Source organism: Capra hircus, chromosome 11, assembly GCF_001704415.2.
Source record: "Capra hircus breed San Clemente chromosome 11, ASM170441v1, whole genome shotgun sequence".
Classification (NCBI taxonomy): Eukaryota; Metazoa; Chordata; class Mammalia; order Artiodactyla; family Bovidae; genus Capra; species Capra hircus.
The window spans coordinates 103846317-103864269 of NC_030818.1; the positions used below are offsets into that span (position 1 = coordinate 103846317).

The 17953-nt window shown below is 62.3% G+C and overlaps 2 protein-coding genes across 4 annotated transcripts in view; one reads left to right on the forward strand and one right to left on the reverse strand.

Annotated features, from left to right (window-relative positions):
* The window catches only part of ADAMTSL2 (ADAMTS like 2), a 35780-nt gene extending 27584 nt beyond the window's left edge, over positions 1-8196 (forward strand). For all 3 annotated transcript variants that reach the window (XM_018056157.1, XM_018056159.1, XM_018056160.1), the window contains 7 exons: positions 1957-2083; positions 3075-3288; positions 3542-3697; positions 4071-4241; positions 4902-5078; positions 6780-6924; positions 7610-8196. In XM_018056157.1, coding sequence (XP_017911646.1) covers positions 1957-2083; positions 3075-3288; positions 3542-3697; positions 4071-4241; positions 4902-5078; positions 6780-6924; positions 7610-7728 — 1109 coding nt within the window. In that variant the 3' untranslated portion in view covers positions 7729-8196. The remainder of the gene's footprint in view (positions 1-1956; positions 2084-3074; positions 3289-3541; positions 3698-4070; positions 4242-4901; positions 5079-6779; positions 6925-7609) is intronic.
* The window catches only part of FAM163B (family with sequence similarity 163 member B), a 30061-nt gene continuing 22158 nt past the window's right edge, over positions 10051-17953 (reverse strand). The window contains exons 2-3 of the mRNA XM_018056161.1: positions 12885-13000; positions 10051-12070 (exon numbers count right to left, since the gene is read on the reverse strand). Coding sequence (XP_017911650.1) covers positions 11675-12070; positions 12885-12977 — 489 coding nt within the window. The 5' untranslated portion in view covers positions 12978-13000 and the 3' untranslated portion in view covers positions 10051-11674. The remainder of the gene's footprint in view (positions 12071-12884; positions 13001-17953) is intronic.

Genomic DNA, 17953 nt, shown 5'->3' on the forward strand with positions numbered 1-17953 from the left:
AGGGGTTCCCGGGAGAGGGTGAGTGGCAAGAGGAGGCCTGGAGAGTCTGACCGCCCTCACATCACCCCTAGACGGCGACAGTGCTGGGACCAGCAGCCCCGTCCCTCCCAATCAGGACCTGCTGTTTCCCTGATGACGAGGCGAGAACAAGCAGACAGTTGCTGAGGGGCTGCTGGGACCTCGCTGGGCCCCAGAACTGGCGTCTCTGGAACATTCTGAGCAGGCCTGGCCAGGAAGCCAGCCCCCTGCTCAGCGACGGCTAAAGACGACACAGCCCGGCGCTGGCAGAGGGGAAGCCGCGATTGCAACCTGGCTCATCCCTCACGGAAAAAAGAAAAAAACCCCCGTGTGGGCCGCCTCCCAGGCTGTTTTCATTCCATCCAAGGCTGGGGCTTGGAGAGGCAGGAGCTGCCGGCTCTCAGACACGCGCCCCTGGGCAGGGAGCGCGAGTCGGCGGGCGCTCTTGGTTTACGGGGCAGGGCAACCCCCAGGGGAGGTCATCCGGCAAGGCTCCCCTCGGCACACATGCTCCGGTAATAATGACAACCCCAGCCCCTGACCCCACCCGTGCTCACACTCCCCCGAGTCACCCTGGCTCTGCGGCAGGGAGGGAACCCCGCACTGTGGGGCAGGTTCGGCCCGTGTCGGCCTGGTGCCTGGCATGGGGGCGCAGGGCAGGAAGAGCAGAGAAGCAGAGGGTGGAGGTGGTGGCCAAGGAATGAATAATTTTAGTTGAGGGCTGGCCCTTTACATACTGTCCCCCCATGGGATTTATAGAGTGAAGTGAAGTGAAAGTCGCTCAGCTGTGTCTGACTCTTGGCGACCCCATGGACTTAGTCCATGGAATTCTCCAGGCCAGAATACTGGCGTGGGTAGCCTTTCCCTCCTCCAGGGGATCCTCCCAACCCAGGAACTGAACAGGGGTCTCCCGCATTGCAGCCGGATTCTTTACCAACTGAGCTATTGGGGAGCCCGAGATTTATAGAGTAGCAGATATTTAATCACAAAAATGATAAAAGAAAGTTGAGAGGGAGCTCGATAAGGACTAGGGCATGCTATGGGAGGGCACGGAGGACCTGAAGGTCGAATGTGACATCTGAGGAAGGGCTGGAAAGGTTACATTATGCATCCACGCACCCACCTCCAATCCATACTTCCCCACCTATCCACCAACCTGCCCATCCATCCACCCATCCATCCATCCACTCATCAACCTACCCATCCATCCGTCCGTCATCCAGATATACTTCCCCACCCACCCACCAGCTTACCCGTCCATCCACCCATCCATCCGTCCACCACCAACCTGCCCATCCACTCATCCTTCCCTCCATGTGCCCACCCACAATAGTCACTGAGTGAGTGAAGATGCGCGGCAACTGGCCGTGTTTGCCTCTGCGCCTCTGTGAGGGCCGTTCTGAGTCTACCAAAAGCCCGGTGACTGTGACTTCTTGGCTTCCCATGTGGCTCAGATGGTAAAGAATCTGCCTGCAATACTAAAGCCCTGTGTTCAATCCTTGGATCAGGAAGATCCCCTGGAGAAGGGACTGGTTACCCACTCCCAAGTGTTCTTGCCTGGAGAATCCCATGGGCAGAGGAGCCTGGCGGGCTACCGTCCATGGGGTCGCAGAGCTGGACACGCCCGAAGCAGCCAGCACATCACCTCCTCGTTTCAGCTCAGGGTTTGTGAGGCAGCACTGAGTGCCCGGCCTGGGCAGGGTAGGCTGTGCAGAGAGGAGCTGAGGCGCTTGGGCCCAGGCAGGGAGGGAGCTCAGATGCACAGATCCGGCCTTGCTGGGACCCGCCCACAGTCCGGTCAGCTTAACTGTCGCTGTTCTGGACTGAAACCAGGAAGTGCTGAGAGGCCGGGTGACTTGCCCATGGCCCCAGGGCCCGCTTGCCAGCCTCCCGGAGCTCACAGTGGGCTCAGGCGCCCTTCCCTTGTCCTGAACCCAGGGGTCCTGTCCACCTACGCCATGTGTGTCCGCTACGACGGCATCGAGGTGGACGACAGCTATTGCGACGCCCTGACCCGGCCCGAGCCCGTCCAGGAGTTCTGCGCAGGCAGGGAGTGCCAGCCCAGGTACCTGCCCCCAGGCCCCGGGCAGGGTGTGTGCTGGGGGCGGGTGAGCTGGGGCTCTGCCAGGCTGTGTCCAGGGGACTGCTCCATCCTGGGGTCTCCGCTTTGTCCCGGGATCTCTGCTCCGTCGTGGGGTCTCTGCTCCGTCATGGGGTCTCTGCTCCATCCTGGGGTCTCTGCTGCGTCTCGGAGTCTCTGCTCCATCCTGGGGCCTCTGCTCCGTCCTGGGGTCTCTGCTCCATCCTGGGGTCTCTGCTCCATCCTGGGGTCTCTGCTTTGTCCCGGGGTCCCTGCTCCATCCTGGAGTCTCTGCTCTGTCCTGGGGTCGCTGCTTGGTTCTGGGGTCTCTTGTCCATCCTGGGGTCTCTTGCCCGTCCTGGGGTCTCTGCTCCATCCTGGAGTCTCTGCTCCATCCTGGGGTGTCTTGTTTGTCCTGGGGTCTCTGCTCCATCCTGGGGCCTCTGCTCCGTCCTGGGGTCTCTGCTCCGTCCTGGGGTCTCTTGTTCGTCCTGGGGTCTCTGCTCCATCCTGGGGCCTCTGCTCCGTCCTGGGGTCTCTGCTCCGTCCTGGGGTCTCTGCTCCGTCCTGGGGTCTCTGCTCCATCCTGGAGTCTCTGCTCCATCCTGGGGTCCCTTCTCTGTCCTGGGGTCTCTTGTCCGTCCTGGGGTCTCTGCTCTATCCTGGGGTCTCTGCTCCGTCCTGGGGTCTCTTGTCCATCCTGGGGTCTCTGCTCCGTCCTGGGGCCTCTGCTCCGTCCTAGGGCCTCTGCTCCGTCCTGGAGCCTCTGCTCCGTCCTGGGGTCTCTTCTCCATATGTGTCTGCTCCTTTCCGAGAAGCTGGGTGTGCAGTCATGGGGGTCCCCTCTTCCCTTCAGTGGGGCTGGGCGCCTCAGGACACTGAGGCAGGACCCCAAGGTGGAGCTGGCAGGAGCAGAAGGCGCTCTGGCTGGAGGGAGCGGGTGGGGGTCGCTGACGGCCACGCCCTCCCGAGGCAGGTGGGAGACCAGCAGCTGGAGCGAGTGCTCGCGCACCTGCGGCGAGGGCTTCCAGTTCCGTGTCGTGCGCTGCTGGAAGATGCTCTCGCCCGGCTTCGACAGCTCCGTCTATAGCGACCTCTGCGAGGCCGCCGAGGCCGTGCGGCCCGAGGAGCGCAAGACCTGCCGGGGCCCGGCCTGCGGGCCGCAGTGGGAGATGTCCCAGTGGTCTGAGGTGGGTGCCGAGCGGGCCAGGTGGGCGCTGTGGGCCGGTGGGGGCCGGGCTGCAGTGGGCGATGTCCAAGTGGTCCGAGGTGCACGCGGGCTGAGTGGGCCAGGTGGGCGCCCGGTCGGGTGGGGGCTCTGGGCTGGCTGGGGGCTGTGGGCTGTGGGCTGGGTGGGGGCCAAGCGAGCCGAGTGGGAGCCGGGCCAGGGTCTGCTTGCAGCTAGGGCAGCCACGAGCCCACCCTTCCGCCGTCTCCCCACAGTGCACGGCCAAGTGTGGGGAGCGAAGCGTGGTGACCCGGGACATCCGCTGCTCGGAGGACGAGAAGCTGTGCGACCCCAGCACCAGGCCTGTGGGGGAGAAGGACTGCACGGGGCCCCCTTGCGACCGCCAGTGGACCGTCTCCGACTGGGGGCCGGTGAGGGCCGGGTGCTCAGGGGGCTGACCCGTGTGATTACGGGGGATCAGAGCCTTGAACCAACACGAGCGGTCCCATTGCCGTGCCCTCGTTCTAAGCTCCCTGCCTGCCTCTCTCTTCTCCCACTTGGGTGAGATGCTCAGATGCCTACTGGGCTCCCCTCTGAGTGCTGGGTGCGCAGGGGACTCTTCTGGGGTTTTAGGTGTGTTTTTAGTCAAGCTTGCCATCTTTCTGTAATTAGAACAGAATATGGTATTTAAAACACAGTTACCATGGCAACCCTTCCCCCCCCCCCCCCAGCTCTTCTCTCTGGGGAAGGAGGTCGGGGGCCCTGGGAGGGGCTCTGCCTCTGACCCCGGCTGTGCCCCTGCAGTGCAGCGGCAGCTGTGGGCAAGGCCGCATGATCAGACACGTGTACTGTAAGACCAGCGACGGACGGGTCGTGCCCGAGTCTCAGTGCCAGATGGAGACCAAGCCCCTGGCCATCCACCCCTGTGGGGACAAGAACTGCCCTGCCCACTGGCTGGCCCAGGACTGGGAGCGGGTGAGTGCCCCCCGCCCAGAGAGCAGGGCCCCACCGTCTGGGAGAGGCTTTAACTGGCTGAGAGCCAGGTGGCCAGAATGACAGGTTGGCCAAATGAGGAATTAATTGGAAATTATGATGCCACGATCCAGTGAACATTAACTTGAAATAGAAAAAAAAAACAAAGAAGGTAAGAAAACCGCTTAAAACTTCCCAGATCTAAGCAGCGAATGTTCGGTGAGGCATGCGGGGCCGGCCTGTTTCCCACAACTCCGTGCTCCTGAGGCGGAAGCCCAGGGTGGGGGGTTCTTGGGCCGCGGGCCCCGTGTGCCCGCTTGTTCTCGCAACCTCTGGTGACCCGTCAAGGTCACCAGCTTGCCGTTTCCAGCCGCATGGTTCCAAACCTCATGGCTTTCAACCGCTTGGCTCAGGCAGATTGCTATCAGCTAATTCATCACCAGGCAAATGGCCACTGACCATTTTGTTAAACTGTTTCTGATCAAATCTGTTGGGGCCACGTGGTTATCGACCAGCAGGTTCCCAGCCAGTGTGCCATTGATCTTGGCTGTTACTCACTTGCTGTTGACCGAGCCGTTTTCACGGGCATGGCTGGGGGCCCCGTGTTCTGGTCTTCCTGACCTCTGGCCCCTGACCCCTAACCTGTCCGCCCTTCCACCCCAGTGCAATACCACCTGTGGCAGAGGCGTGAAGAAGAGGCTGGTCCTGTGCATGGAGCTGGCCAACGGGAAGCCGCAGACACGCAGCGGCCCTGAGTGTGGCCTGGCCAAGAAGCCCCCCGAGGAGAGCACTTGCTTCGAGAGGCCCTGCTTCAAGTGGTACACCAGCCCCTGGTCGGAGGTGAGCGCTCCACTGGCCCTCCTGAGGCCAGGCCTGATCTCTGGTCCTCCCGAAGGACCTCCTCTCCCACCCTGAGTGCCCCTCACGTCCCCCGGCTCAGCCTCCATCAGGACTTTCCCTCCCTGGAGAGACTGTCAGCGCTTCCACGTTGGTGAGCACGAGGGCTGCCTCCTCCAAGAAGTCCTCCTGGATCTCACCCCTGGGATCCCTGCCGCCCTCGTCCGGGGCCCTTTCTTTGGCCCAGGTCACTTCTGGCCTTGCCTTTAGAAGCCTTTCAGTCACGTGCTTGAAAGCCCGTGTGCCTGACACCCACCGTGGGGCAGACAGATCCCGGTGGGCACCAGGAGGGTGGGGAGAGTCAGAGTTAAGGCAGGGACACAGAATCAGAGAGGCAGAGGGGACGGGAGGACGGTGCGCCCCGGGCAGGCCGGGGCCAGGAGCAGTGGCGGCCGCCGGCCTGACTCTGGCCTGTGGGCTCCTTCTTCCAGCTCTGGTTGGAGGGTGCCCTGGAGCATGGCCTCTCCACGCTACAGCCCAGGGGCGCGTCTTGGTGGCAGTTTTTACTGGTTCCCACGCACCCCCCTCTCTCCTGGGCTGCATCACCGGCCCCCACCCCGAGGCCCCCCTCCACCTGGGGATGCACAGCTTCCGAGGATGGGGGGGCCAGATGGGGAGGCGCAGACGGGTCTTCGCCCAGGAGCCTGGGCCTGGGGGGAGGGCACCCATCACCCTGATGATGGTGGGTGGGCAAGGGGTGGCCAGACCATGGGCAGGAGGCCCTCTGTGTCGTTGTCCCTGGCTGGGGTGGCGTCTTTTCCCTCTATGGCCGCCTCTGCCTGGGTCGGGGGCTTAGTAAGAGTGCGTCTTCTGAGCTGTCCACCAAGGGTGGAGGAGTGGGCGCCAGGAAAGGCCAGATGTTGCGTCCTCTCTGGGGGATGGGGGATGGCTGCAGGCGCCCTGGGGCATCCCCCTCAAAGGCTGACTGTTGTCTGGCTCGGTCCCCCAGGCTGGGCTGACTCCCTCAGGCTGGGCGCGGGCATCGGGCTGGAAGCCCTCCTTGTGTCTCTACAAATAGAACTGGTGGGCGGCGGAGGGGGGTGGTCAGGACCGGAACCCCGCCCCCCAACCTCTGCAGACCAAGGGCGCAGGTCCCAGCGGAGCCTGGGTGATATGGGGTCACCCACAGCAGGGGGAGCCAGAGGGAGCCACCGCCTTTAGGATCTCAGCGGGAGGACAGCAGGGTAACTGGGGTCAGCAGATGGCCCTGGCGTTCTGGGCAGCTCGGCAGGGTTTTCCGAGGGGAACATCTGGACGGGGAGCCGCGGTGGGGGTGCTGGCTCTGGAAGATGCAGCTGACTGGCCCCCAGCTCTTAACTGGAGCGGGAAGGCAGCCTCTCCCAGGGCTGTGGCCCCCTGTGTCCTGAGCCTCCCGTAGCATAGGACGCTGGAGAGCTGGAACCAAAGGACCTGCCTGGGGGGAGAGACGGGGGGTCCACGCCCTCACTGGGAAGCTGAGTAGTACGCGGCGGTGGTGGTGGTGGTGGCAGCAGCATCTCCTGGTTGCCGAGCCCCTGAGCGTCCGTGTGTCCCGCGTCCACGGAGACTCAGCAACCTGGCGAGAGGAGGGGAGTCCCACGTCTCCCCTGGCTGGGCCCCCTGCACTGCCGGGGGGCCATGGTCACCCCGTCTCTCCCCGCTCAGTGCACCAAGACGTGCGGGGTGGGCGTGCGGATGCGCGACGTGAAGTGCTACCAGGGCACCGACATCGTCCGGGGCTGCGACCCGCTGGTGAAGCCTGTTGGCAGACAGGCCTGCGATCTGCAGCCTTGCCCCACGGAGCCCCCAGGTGAGGAGGCTGACGCCGAGGCTACGGCGGGGCCCGACGCGCAGGCACTCGCCCCGGAGCACCTCTTGGCTCCAGAGACCAAGGCAGGGCGGGCAGCGAAGTCTCTCTCCGGGAGGGGCCAAGTCCAGCTGGGAGCTGTGGGTGGGAAGGGCGGCAGTGAGATCTGACTGGAGCCTGGGCCCCCCAGGAGCCAGGCCGAGACCCACCCTTTTGCAAAGAGCATCTGGCTTCAGAAGATGGGAAGGTGGCGGTGGGGCAGGGGGCCAGGGCCTGGGCAAACTCATCCAGAGCACCTTCGAGCTGGCCACACAGGGGCAGGGTGGCAAGGGCCTGAAGCAGGCTCTCTGGCTAGGGCACCTGGAAGATGCAGGCATGTCCTAGGCTCTGGGGGGGCACCAGGGCCCAGTGATGAGCCCTATTTTGGACCCACTGAGTGGAGGGAGCGGTGGGCCTCCTGGGGATGTTCAGACCTCTGGGGTGAGGTCAGGGCCTCCTCCAAATCCTGTCCCTGGGTATCCACCTTCCCTGTGAGCACTTCACATCACCGGTGGGGTCCTGACGTCACTGGCGAGGGGTACGAGGGAGAGCTCCAGGAAAGGAGGTAGACGGGGCGGGGCGGGGGTCCTGCCGCGTCTTCCCCCCCACCGCCCCACCGCCCCCTGATGCACTGCGGTCCCTTCCCCAGATGACAGCTGCCAGGACCAGCCGGGCACCAACTGCGCCCTGGCCATCAAGGTGAACCTCTGCGGCCACTGGTACTACAGCAAGGCCTGCTGCCGCTCCTGCCGGCCGCCCCACTCCTAGGCCCGGTGGCTGCCCCTCAGAGGCCAAGCACGGCGTCCCTGGGGCCACGGCAGCCCCTCCACGGACACCCTTCCCGCAGGGCGCCCAGCTGTGAAGACGTGACACTGAGCCCCTGCTCTTCCTGGGCAGGAGAGTCCCCCACCCCCGGCACGCCCGCCGGCCCCCCTCACCCCAGGACAGAGCAGCAAGGATGGCTCCCTGCCCCTCCAGAGGCCTGGGAGCGCCCCGTCTCCCTGCGGGGCTGCAGGCCCAGGGGACAGGCAGGGGCCGCAGGGGGCGCCTCAGGCCCTGACTCTCCCTGCGGGGCACTCGTAATCTCACAATTTAGCATTGCTCGCCTCCCCATCCGAAGCTCCTGGCACGGAAGGACCCACCGCACTTTACACCGGGGAGGGGCGTCTTTCTCACGGCCCCCGGGCCGTGCTGTAATCTCTGTATGTTAATAAAGTGGTTGTATTTATGGCGGCATCCTGGGCTGTCCGGGGCTCTGCAATCCTGGGCTGTCCGGGGCTCTGCAAGGAGGGGGGGGGGTGTCTTCCCGGCTCACCGTCCTGGGGAGGTCTGATGCAGCCTCGGGTCCAGGACTGGGTCTGGGACCAGGGCCGGGTCTGGTTCTGAGGCCGGGACCGGGTCCGGGACCAGGTCCAGGTCCGGGGCTGGGGCCAGGGCTGGGTCTGGGTCTGAGACTGGCTCTGAGGCCGGGACCGGTCGGGGTCGGGCTGGGGTTGGGGCCGGGACCGGGTCCAGGTCCGGGGCTGGGGCCAAGGCCGGGTCTGGGTCTGAGGCTGGGTCTGGGGCTGGGACTGGTCGGGGTCGGGCTGGGGTTGGGGCCGGGACCAGGTCCAGGTCCGGGGCTGGGGCCAGGGCCGGGTCTGGGTCTGAGGCTGGGTCTGGGGCCGGGACCGGGTCGGGGTCGGGCTGGGGTTGGGGCCGGGACCGGGTCCGGGACTGGGGCCGGGCCTGGGTCTGGCCTGAGACTGGGTCTGGGGCTGGGACCGGGTCTGGGTAGGGCTGGGGTGGACGGCAGTGTCTCCCGGAGGAATGCCATTTGGGGAAAGCAGACAGAAGGTGACAAATGAGTGGGTGCCTGCAGGGAGGTGGCTCAGGGGGCTTTGGACTCAGGCGCTGGAGTCAGGACTGAGCGCATCTCGTGCCTCCCGACTGCTGCGGGGGCCCCAGCCTGGGGTCTGTGGGGCCCGAGGGAGAGGGAAGCTCCCCCCTCGGGGTACAATGGGAAGGAAACAAGGGGCGAGGCAGGCAGGGTGGGGGGCACCGTGCGGGCCCGTGTGGGGGGCTCAGGAAACAGTCTTCATTACCGCTGGCGGGCCTCTTAGATGAGCCTCTTCATCTGGACGACTGGCAGGTGCCGGGACACCGGCGGGCTTCCCAGAGGAGGTGATGTTTCAGCTGGTCCAGCCTCCGGAGTGACTCTAAAGCCTCCAGGGAGAGGGGTGGGTGTTTACAATGCTGAAAGCACCTTGGTTTGGCTGCAGTGGAGGAGGGAGGGTCTGGCTATCCACCGACTGAGGGACATCGAGCCGGCCCTGGGCGCAGATGCCACGGGGAGGGTCTCCGTCAGGAACAGGGAGCGGGGATGTGAGCGGCTGTCCGGCTGCTTCCCTGGGATGCAGAGCCTTCTGTCCCCAAAAGGGGATCAGAGCAGGGTGGGCCGCAGTGTTTAGCACAGCGTCACAGTTGGGTGCGTGGCCGTGAGGGTGGAGGCCTGTGGGGTGGGCTCCCTCAAGGTCAGCGGCTCGGTTCCAGCGCAGATGGGATCACGGCAATCCAGGGGCGTGGGGCTGCCTGACACACCCCACCATCATGCCCAGTCACTCCCCGCCTTGCCCCCCCTCCTCTCCCGATGACTCCCCACCCCCCAGCACTTAGTGTGTGCATCCTGTGGGCCAGGTTCTGTGCCCAGAGCATCACCAGCACCGCCTCTAATCCTCCTAAGAGCCCCATGAATCCAGGGTCATGGCCGCCCATTGTGTGGATGGTGAGACCGAGGCCCACAGAGGCCAGTCACTCGCCCCAGGGGCCACAGCACCTCACCCCCCACCCACTCTCCAGGAGCTCAGGGTTTCTAGGCCGGTGGTTTCCAATCTTGGAAGACTGATACAACCACCCCAGGAAAGTCAAAAAACCCAATGCGGCTGCAACCAGGACCAGCCCCTCTGGGCAGAGCCTTGACCCCCTGGGGCTGGATGGGAAGGGAAGGCCCACTCTGTCTGGGTTGGGCTGGACGTGGCCCCTCCCAGGAAGCTCAGGAGAGGGGTCTGGGTCGGCCTGGAGTCCCAGGCGGACCAAAGACAGCACGCAAGGTGTCGGAGAGGAGTTTTATTGGCTCTCGATTGTGTCGGGGAGCGGGCAGCTCCCCCGGTCTCCACGGCGGAGCTGAGGGAGAGCTTGGACGGGTGTGTGCGGGGTGATGCTGTCAGACGGATCTAGGAATCTATGCAGAGGCCAGAGACAAGAAAAGGAAACAGGCCGGACAGCACAGCCACGGGAAGCGCCACCTCCGGACCCTTCCCCCACCCCCCACCCCCACCCCCGGCCCCCAGCCAATACATCAGAGACTCGTGGGGTTGCTAGGAACGGGAAGCTTGGGCATGAATCCATTAGCGAGTCCAAACTGAGGCAGGAGGCAAAGGGAAGAAGAGGGGAAAGAAATATCGAGAATGCCCAAAATAGTAAGTCTTCCTAACTCTGCTCACGTCCAGAATCACAGCTCTGCAGCGCTTTCGAGAGAGAGCGAGAGATGTGCCCACACCGGGGGGAAGCCGCTGGCCCCAGAGCTTGTCTTCTGGGAAGGCCGCTTGGCTGGGGAGCTTGGTCCATCTTCTTGGGCAGATGGGGGCTGCCCTATGGGGGTGCTGGGGGGCACTCCATGGCGGGGCCCAGAGGCAGAGAGAGAGAGCGTGCGAGAGCGGGCCCAGGAGAGGAGGGGGGGTTCCGGGGACCAGGCTGCAGAGGAAACAGGGCCTCTGAATGGGGGGCTGTGTCCCTCACGGCAGGTACCCCTGGGCTTGGGGCAGCTTTCTCACTGGGTGGAGGGAGGAGCTGCTAGGCCTGAGGGGGCCTGATGGGGGCTGAGCTCAGCTGTCCTCACCTGGGGGCCGGTGCAGGGAAGGGCAGCCTGAGGCCTTGCTCCCAGGTCCTCCTGAGACCCACCAGGTGGGAGGGTGTGGGCCTGTCCCCCTGGGGACCTGAGGGCGTCCCAGGTCCCATGGGGCGTCAGTGGGACTTTCTGCCTCTTCGTGGCTTTCTCTGCCCGACCACGTCAGGGCTGAGGAGTGGGCTGCATGTTTTACTTCTGAAGCAGGAGGGTTGGCACAGGGCCTCTTCCCTACTCCATTTTCACCAAAAAGCCAGTTGGGGCTGCGCCTCCCGAGAAACCCCCCTTTTCTCTGGGCATTGGTGGAGAGGTGGGCTCAAGCAGGATCTCAGCTGCACTGGAAGCCGGGCTGTCTGCGGGTTGGGGGAGACAGGAGACTTGGCCCCCAAGGCTTAAGCTGCAAGACCCCAAGCCTGGCGGCCACCACCTCATCCTTAGACACATGGGTAGACCGAGACCCAGGGATGGAGGGGGGCGGCCAGGCCGAGCGGCAGAGGCGGCTGCGACGGAGGCCCTGGCCCCCGGCCCCTTGCTGACGGCAGCCCGGGCATCCGCAGTCCGGCGTCCGCGCCCTGGAGCCCCACCTCACTCTGCAGCTGGGGCACCTGGAGGCCGCACCCGCGCCCGCATCACACCTGCCTCCCTGCAGACCCAGGCCCCAGTGGCTGCTGCCCGGGGTGGCCCCACCAGCCTTCACTGGGTCTGACCCTTGCAGGGAGCCCCGGAGCGCCTGTGATGACAGGCACGCGAGGATCGCTGGGTTTGGGGCCCCGGGGCCAGGCGGGGACCTCCCACCATGATCTCAGGCCCTGCTGGGGGCAGGGGGCATGCTCAGACGTCGGTGCTGACGCTGCGGCTGCGGGAGAAGGCCTCTCGCATGGCCGACAGGCGGTTGGGGTTGAGCGCCTGCAGCCCCCCAAAGCCCCCGGGCGGCGGCCCCACGTCCTCCTGGCTGATGCTCCTGTAGGCCACGCGCTCCCCCCCGTTGCTGACGCCCTCGTCCTCCGGCTCCTGCAGGAAGAAGGCGGGCGGCTCGGAGCGGGAGCAGCTGCGGCAGAGGGCGCGGGCTGGTGGGGACCTCTGGCTGAAGGCGGCGGCTGGGCAGAGCGCCGGCCCGTTGCTCAGCACCAGGTTCCGGTTGGAGTGCAGCGGCGGCAGGCTCGAGTGCACGGCGAAGTCCGGCTCCTCCTCGTCCTCCTCCGACTCGTCCTTCTTACAGCAGTAGTACTACGGGCAGAGGCCACCGTGACCCCCGGCTCCCCACCCACCCCGGCCCCGCGCAGGCCCGGGAGGGCGCCCGGACGCCCCCGAGTCATACACCCACGTCCCCACCTCGACCACGGCAGGGAGGCGCCCCGGACTCCTGGCGTCCCTAAAGGAGGGGTTCTCTCATTTCAGCCCTTCTCTGGTGGCTCAGCTGCTAAAGAATCCACCTGCCATGCAGGAGACCTGGGTTGGGGCGATCCTCTGGAGAAGGGAAAGGCCGTCCACTCGAGTATTCTGGCCTGGAGAACTCCATGGGGTCGCAAAGAGTCGGACACAACTGAGTGACTTTCACTCACTTTCACGCATTTTGCCCCACAGCAGCTACGTGGCAGGGGCAGGGACCAACTCCCGTCTGCAGGTGGGGACGCTGAGGCCCAGGCAGCCTGCAGGCGGCAGAGCCAGCCTCAGTCTAGCTCAAGAGGGCCGAGCTGCACCGCCTCGCCCTGCACACATGGCTTCTCCTCTCATGAAGACACAGGGCCCAGGATGGCCGTCGAGGGAGGGCAGGTCAGGGAGGCACGGCCCGAGGGCTCACCGCTGCGCCTGCCTGGTAGCTGTGTGATGTTGGCTAAGGCCCTCACCCTCTCCAAACCTCTAAAGCCTCGCCTTGCAGGGGGCCTGGGAAGCTACCGCTGAACCCTCACCCGCGGAGGCTGAGCAGGGCTGGCTGCCTTGCACCTTCTTGGAGGCCTGGCCCTGGTGGGGGCCTCCGCCCTCTTCAGGGCCCCGCTCTGGGCTCCCCTCCCGACCTCCCCCCCGCCACGCCCCCGAGTACCTGGAGCCGGCAGTAGCACAGAACCGCAATAATGCAGAGCAGAATCACAGTCGCCAAGATGCCCCCGGTGATGACCACCGTCCCGGCTGTCATTCGCCCCCTTCTCCATCAACAGCCTGCAACACACGCCACCACCTTCAGCCAGCTCATCACAGGAGCCCGTCCCAGCTGAGGACGCTAACCAACCACTCTAAAAGGGAAAACAAACACCCCAGGGCCAGCAGGAGGCAGGGGCGGGGGCGCAGCGGCCGGGGGGGGGGGGAGGTGTGTGGCCTGCCCCTGCCAGCACTTCCCACGTCTGCAGGAGGGGAAGCCAGCAGCATACACCCTCGCTCTCGGGGTGCTGCGACGTTTTCGTGAGCCTCTGCGTGAGCGCTCAGCCTAGCACACTTGCAGCTTGGGCGGATAGCTCGTGCACGTGTGCGTGCGTGCCCAGTTGCTTCAATCCTGTCCAGCTCTCTGTGACCCCACGGGCTCTGGCCCGCCAGGCTCCTCTGTCCATGGGGTTCTCCAGGCAAGAACACTGGAGTGGGTTGCCCTGCCCTCCTCCAGGGCATCTTCCCAATCCAGGGATCGAACTGGCGTTGCTGACATCTCCTGCATTGGGAGGCAGGTTCTTTACCACTAGCGCCACCTGGGAAGCCCAGGCGACAAGCTCATGGGTTTAAAAATCGACCCCAGTGCAGTCGGGCTGAGCGTACGGTTTTGTAACGTCCTTTATCACCTCACCAGCTCATCCTTATTTTGCTTTATCGTTAAATTTTCTTCTGCAACATAATTTTGAACCATATTCCATTTTATAACACAAACAGTCCCTTTCCTTTAAAATATTAAATTACCAGTCACATAAAACTCACCATCTTCACCGTTTTTAAATGTCCAGGTCAGTGGTGCTAAGTGTATTCAAACGGTCTGCAGCTGATTTTCAAGAGCTTTTCATCTTTCAAAACTGAAAAACAACTCCCTTTTTATATTTAGGCTGTTGGTATTAAAAAACTCTTAAGGGACTTCCCTGGTGGCCCAGCGGCTAAGACTCCGCACTGCCAGGGCAGGGGAATTAAGGGCTTCCCTGGCAGCTCAGTAGATAAAGACTCTGCTGGAGATTCTGGCTTCAATTCCTGGGTCGAGAAGAAGCTCTGGAGAAGGACATGGCAACCCACATCAGTATCTTGCCTGGAGAATCCCCAAGGACAGAGAAGCCTGGCGGGCTACAGTCTACCAGGTGGCAAAGAGTCGGACACGACTGAAGCAGCTTAACATGCACGCCGTGTAAATATCCCCACTGTGGCCCATTCCAGGTTACCGAGGTTTAACAAGCGGCTTTGCTGAGTACACCCTGTCTCAACCTCCCAATCCCCTCCATTCCCCTCAACCCCAGCGAATAGCATGGCAGGGCAACTGAGTTCATTGAAGGAAATCCCAGAGCATATCCGTTTATTTATAGACACTTCAGTGCAGAATCTGACAGGTGAGGACCTTTAAAAAGCCTCCGCTCATCTCCAAAATGCTTTCCCACAGTCGGCTTGTTCACATCCAGATCCAGCTGTGTTTGGCCCTTTTGACTGTTGTCCCCTTCATTCCCGCTCCCTGCAGGTTGTTTACAGAAGAAACTGGGTCATTTATCTCACAGAATTTTCCATGTATGAGAACTGGCTCGCAGTTCCTCCAGCGGCATTTCACGTGTCCCTCTGCCACGGTTCTGCCCTCTAAATTGGCTTCCCTCCGCACCACCCTCAGGGCCCCAGGACCGTTGTTCCTCTCATCGTGATGTTGGGATGAGCCCGGGCGTTCAGCTGCCGTCAGCCCAGGCCTCCCCGCCAGCGCCCCCTCATTCTTTCAGCAGTGGCTGGGAATCCCTGCCAGGATCCGTTGTCTCATTAGGAGTTGCAGACAGAGACGGTTCGAATCCTGTCACTTGTTCTGCGTGTATCAGCTCCGACTCTTCTCTACAGAATTTTCCCTATTACGCAGCCGGTAATATCAAAAGACTGTCTGCAGAGGAAAAGCATAGATGCTCAGCTTGTAAATTTTTCAATTTCAGAACAAGTTGGCACCCATGAGGGCTGTGCTTTCACAGTGCCGTCTTATTCTCACTGATTTACACCCATTTGATGGGTTTCAATCCACCGCAGTCATCATTCTTTCTGGTGTTTAGATGATCTCGCTGGGACCACGGGCTTGGCCCCCACGTTGGCTCCAGGGTCATTCTGATGGTGGTAGTTTAGCCGCTGAGTCGTGTCCGACTCTTTGCGACCCCATGGACTGTAGCCTGCCAGGCTCCTCTGTCCATGGAATTCTCTAGGCAAGAATGCTAGAGTGGGTTGCCGTTTCCTTCTCCATGGGTTCTTCCCCACTCAGGAAGCAAACCTGGGTCTCCTGCATTGAAGGCAGATTCTTTACCAACTGAGGCACCAGGAAGCCCCAAAGTTAGTTTAACGGGACCCCGCTAATCCTTCAAGGCATGCTGCTTTTAGGCACAAGAGCTCCCAGTTCTTCCTGCTGCAGTCCTGGGATGCTTGGCTCTCTTGCTGGGGGAAGTGCTTCTAGAGACGACAGTCTGGACCCTAGAGGTGCTGGTTGCTTCTGGCTTTGCAACGGTTCTGGGCTTTTTCAGTGGCCAGATCTAGGAAAGACTTTTTTTTTTTTAAGGGAGAGAAAAATGAACATGAGTTTATACTGATATTTCCACTTAAAATTAGACATGAAAGGGGTTTTTCCATGTTAAAATGTGATGTCTATGTGACTTTTACAGTGCAAATTTTATTTCCTCATAACATACACTTCATTACTTACGTGCTTTTTCCCATTTAAAAGTATCCTCACCAATGTTTTTATTAACAAGCTTACTGAACGGAATCTGATATTTGTTTTTCTTTGTGGTTTTGTCCCCTTAGGGCTGTGAAGTAAAAAGACTGTTTCAAAGTCGCCTGAAATAATTCTTAGTACGCTTTTTTTTCTCACCACCTCGATATTTAGATTCATTGACTTCAGTGGGTTTACTGTCTTAAAAAAAAATACACTGATTTAGCTTAGCTTTTTTTTTTTTTTTTAAAGTGGTTTTAGTATTTTAAAGTCTTTACTGAATTTGTTACAATATGGCTCCTATTGTTTTCGGTTTTTCGGCTGTGAGGCACGTGGGGTCTTAGTTCTCCGACCAGGGATGGAACTCGAACCCCCTGCTTGGAAAATGAAAATGTCAGTCACTCTGTCGTCTCCGACACTTTGCAGCCCCCACAGGCTGTAGCCCGCCAGGCTCCTCTGTCCATGGGATTCTCCAGGCGAGGACACTGGAGTGGGTTGCCATTCCCTCTCCAGGGGATCTTCCCGACCCAGAGGTCAAACCCGGGTCTCCTGCACTGCAGGTGGGTTCATCGCCATCTGAGCCACCAGGGAAGCCCCCACCTGCCTTGGAAGGTGAAGTCTTAATTAAGCACTGGACCTCCAGGGAGTCGACAGTTTGCTTTTTTCACTGTAGAAAACATTTGGTTCCAAAGTCAAAAGCGTAAAACCAGGTGCATTCAGAGAGGTCCTGCTTCCTCCCTGCTCTGTCCAGATCTGACAGGTTCACTGAGTTCTGGCTTGCCCTTCTGTGGCTTCTTTCCAAAAAGGCAAGCAAATGCAGATTTCCATCCCCCTCCTAAGCGAAAGTGACATTCTGTCTGCACCCTCCGTGCCTTCTCTGGTTACGCAGACGTCTCTCCCCAGGGGCCCCCAGGTTCTTCTAGACGAGAGACTGTCTGCGGGGATCCCCAGAACGGGCCCCGCCGCGTGGAGGGGCCCCACCCGCTCAGCCAGGCCCTGCGGGCCAGGAGCTGCATTACTTCCCAGGTTCCTAGGAACGCGCAGTGAAGAGTTTTGTGGTGTGCACGTTTCTAAAGTTGCTGATAAGCCTTGCCAAAGACTTGCTGGAATTTGGGCTGATTTTCCTTCTTCCAGGAATGTGCGAGAACTGACAGACGGAGACTCGGGGTCTGGCGGGCGGAGGGTCAGGAGTGAGGGGACCTGAGCCCCGCGTGGCGAGGCTGGAGGCTCAGCGGTTTCCCGCAGGCTCGTCTGCAGGGTCAGGTAGCCTGGCAGGGAGCAGCTGGGCAGGGGCGTCGCGGACCCCAGTCCACAGACGGAGGAGGATGTGGACGTGTCCCTGGGGTCGGGCCCAGCCAGCACTGTGTGTCCGAGGCCACACGGGCAGGGGACCGCAGACCCCAAGCAGACAGACAGAGGGACGGAAAGGTAGATCCAGACAGGCCCAGAGCTGCGAGACAGTAAGACCTAGACTGAGAGACAGCTCCAAATTCAGACAGACGGGAGTGTAGACAGGCAGACCCAGCCAGCTGGGCCCACGGGGCCCGGTCAGGAAGACACAGTGCGGGCCACGCAGATGAAGCAGCAGCCCCAGGGGCCCCTGCGCTCCTGGGCGCCCTGCCGGGCAGCTCCCACCTCCCTCGGCCCCCAGGGTGGCCGAGGCCAGCTGGCCCGCCAGCCCTGCCAAGGGTGCAGGCTGACCGAGGCCTGATCCAGGGAGCTGGGTGTGCCGAGGCGGCGGCCAGCGGGGATGGGGCCAGGGGCCAGGCCTGCTGTCCACGTGCGCTGCACGCCCTTCATGGAGGTGAGGCAAAGCAAAGCGGGCAGCTGCTGCCGAAGCGCCAGGCCCCACACGCCCACACACTGCCCTCCAGGGACTCACAGGGCACGGCTCATCTCAGCCTGACCCTGGGGTGGCCAGAGAGAGGGCAGTGGAAGGGGCCCCGGCGGCCCTCCCTAGCCTCCTGGGGGGCCGTGGGGGGCAGCACAGGCACTGGGACCCCGAATTTGCAGATGAAGAGACAGGTTCAGAGCTGGCCAAAGTCAGTCCCGCTGGCTGAGCCAAAGCCCAGCCTCCATCAGTTCACACACGTGGAGCACGTGTGTCATTTCCAGTGAACCGGCCCATCACAGCTGAAGGCCACGGGGGACCCACTGCCTGCCGCAGGGAATCCAGGGTCTTCCAGGGCCGGAGGGTCCCACAGCCTCATGCCCACTGCTGCTGCCCCTCTGGACACCGCTTGCCAGGCACGGGGTAGAAAGGACTC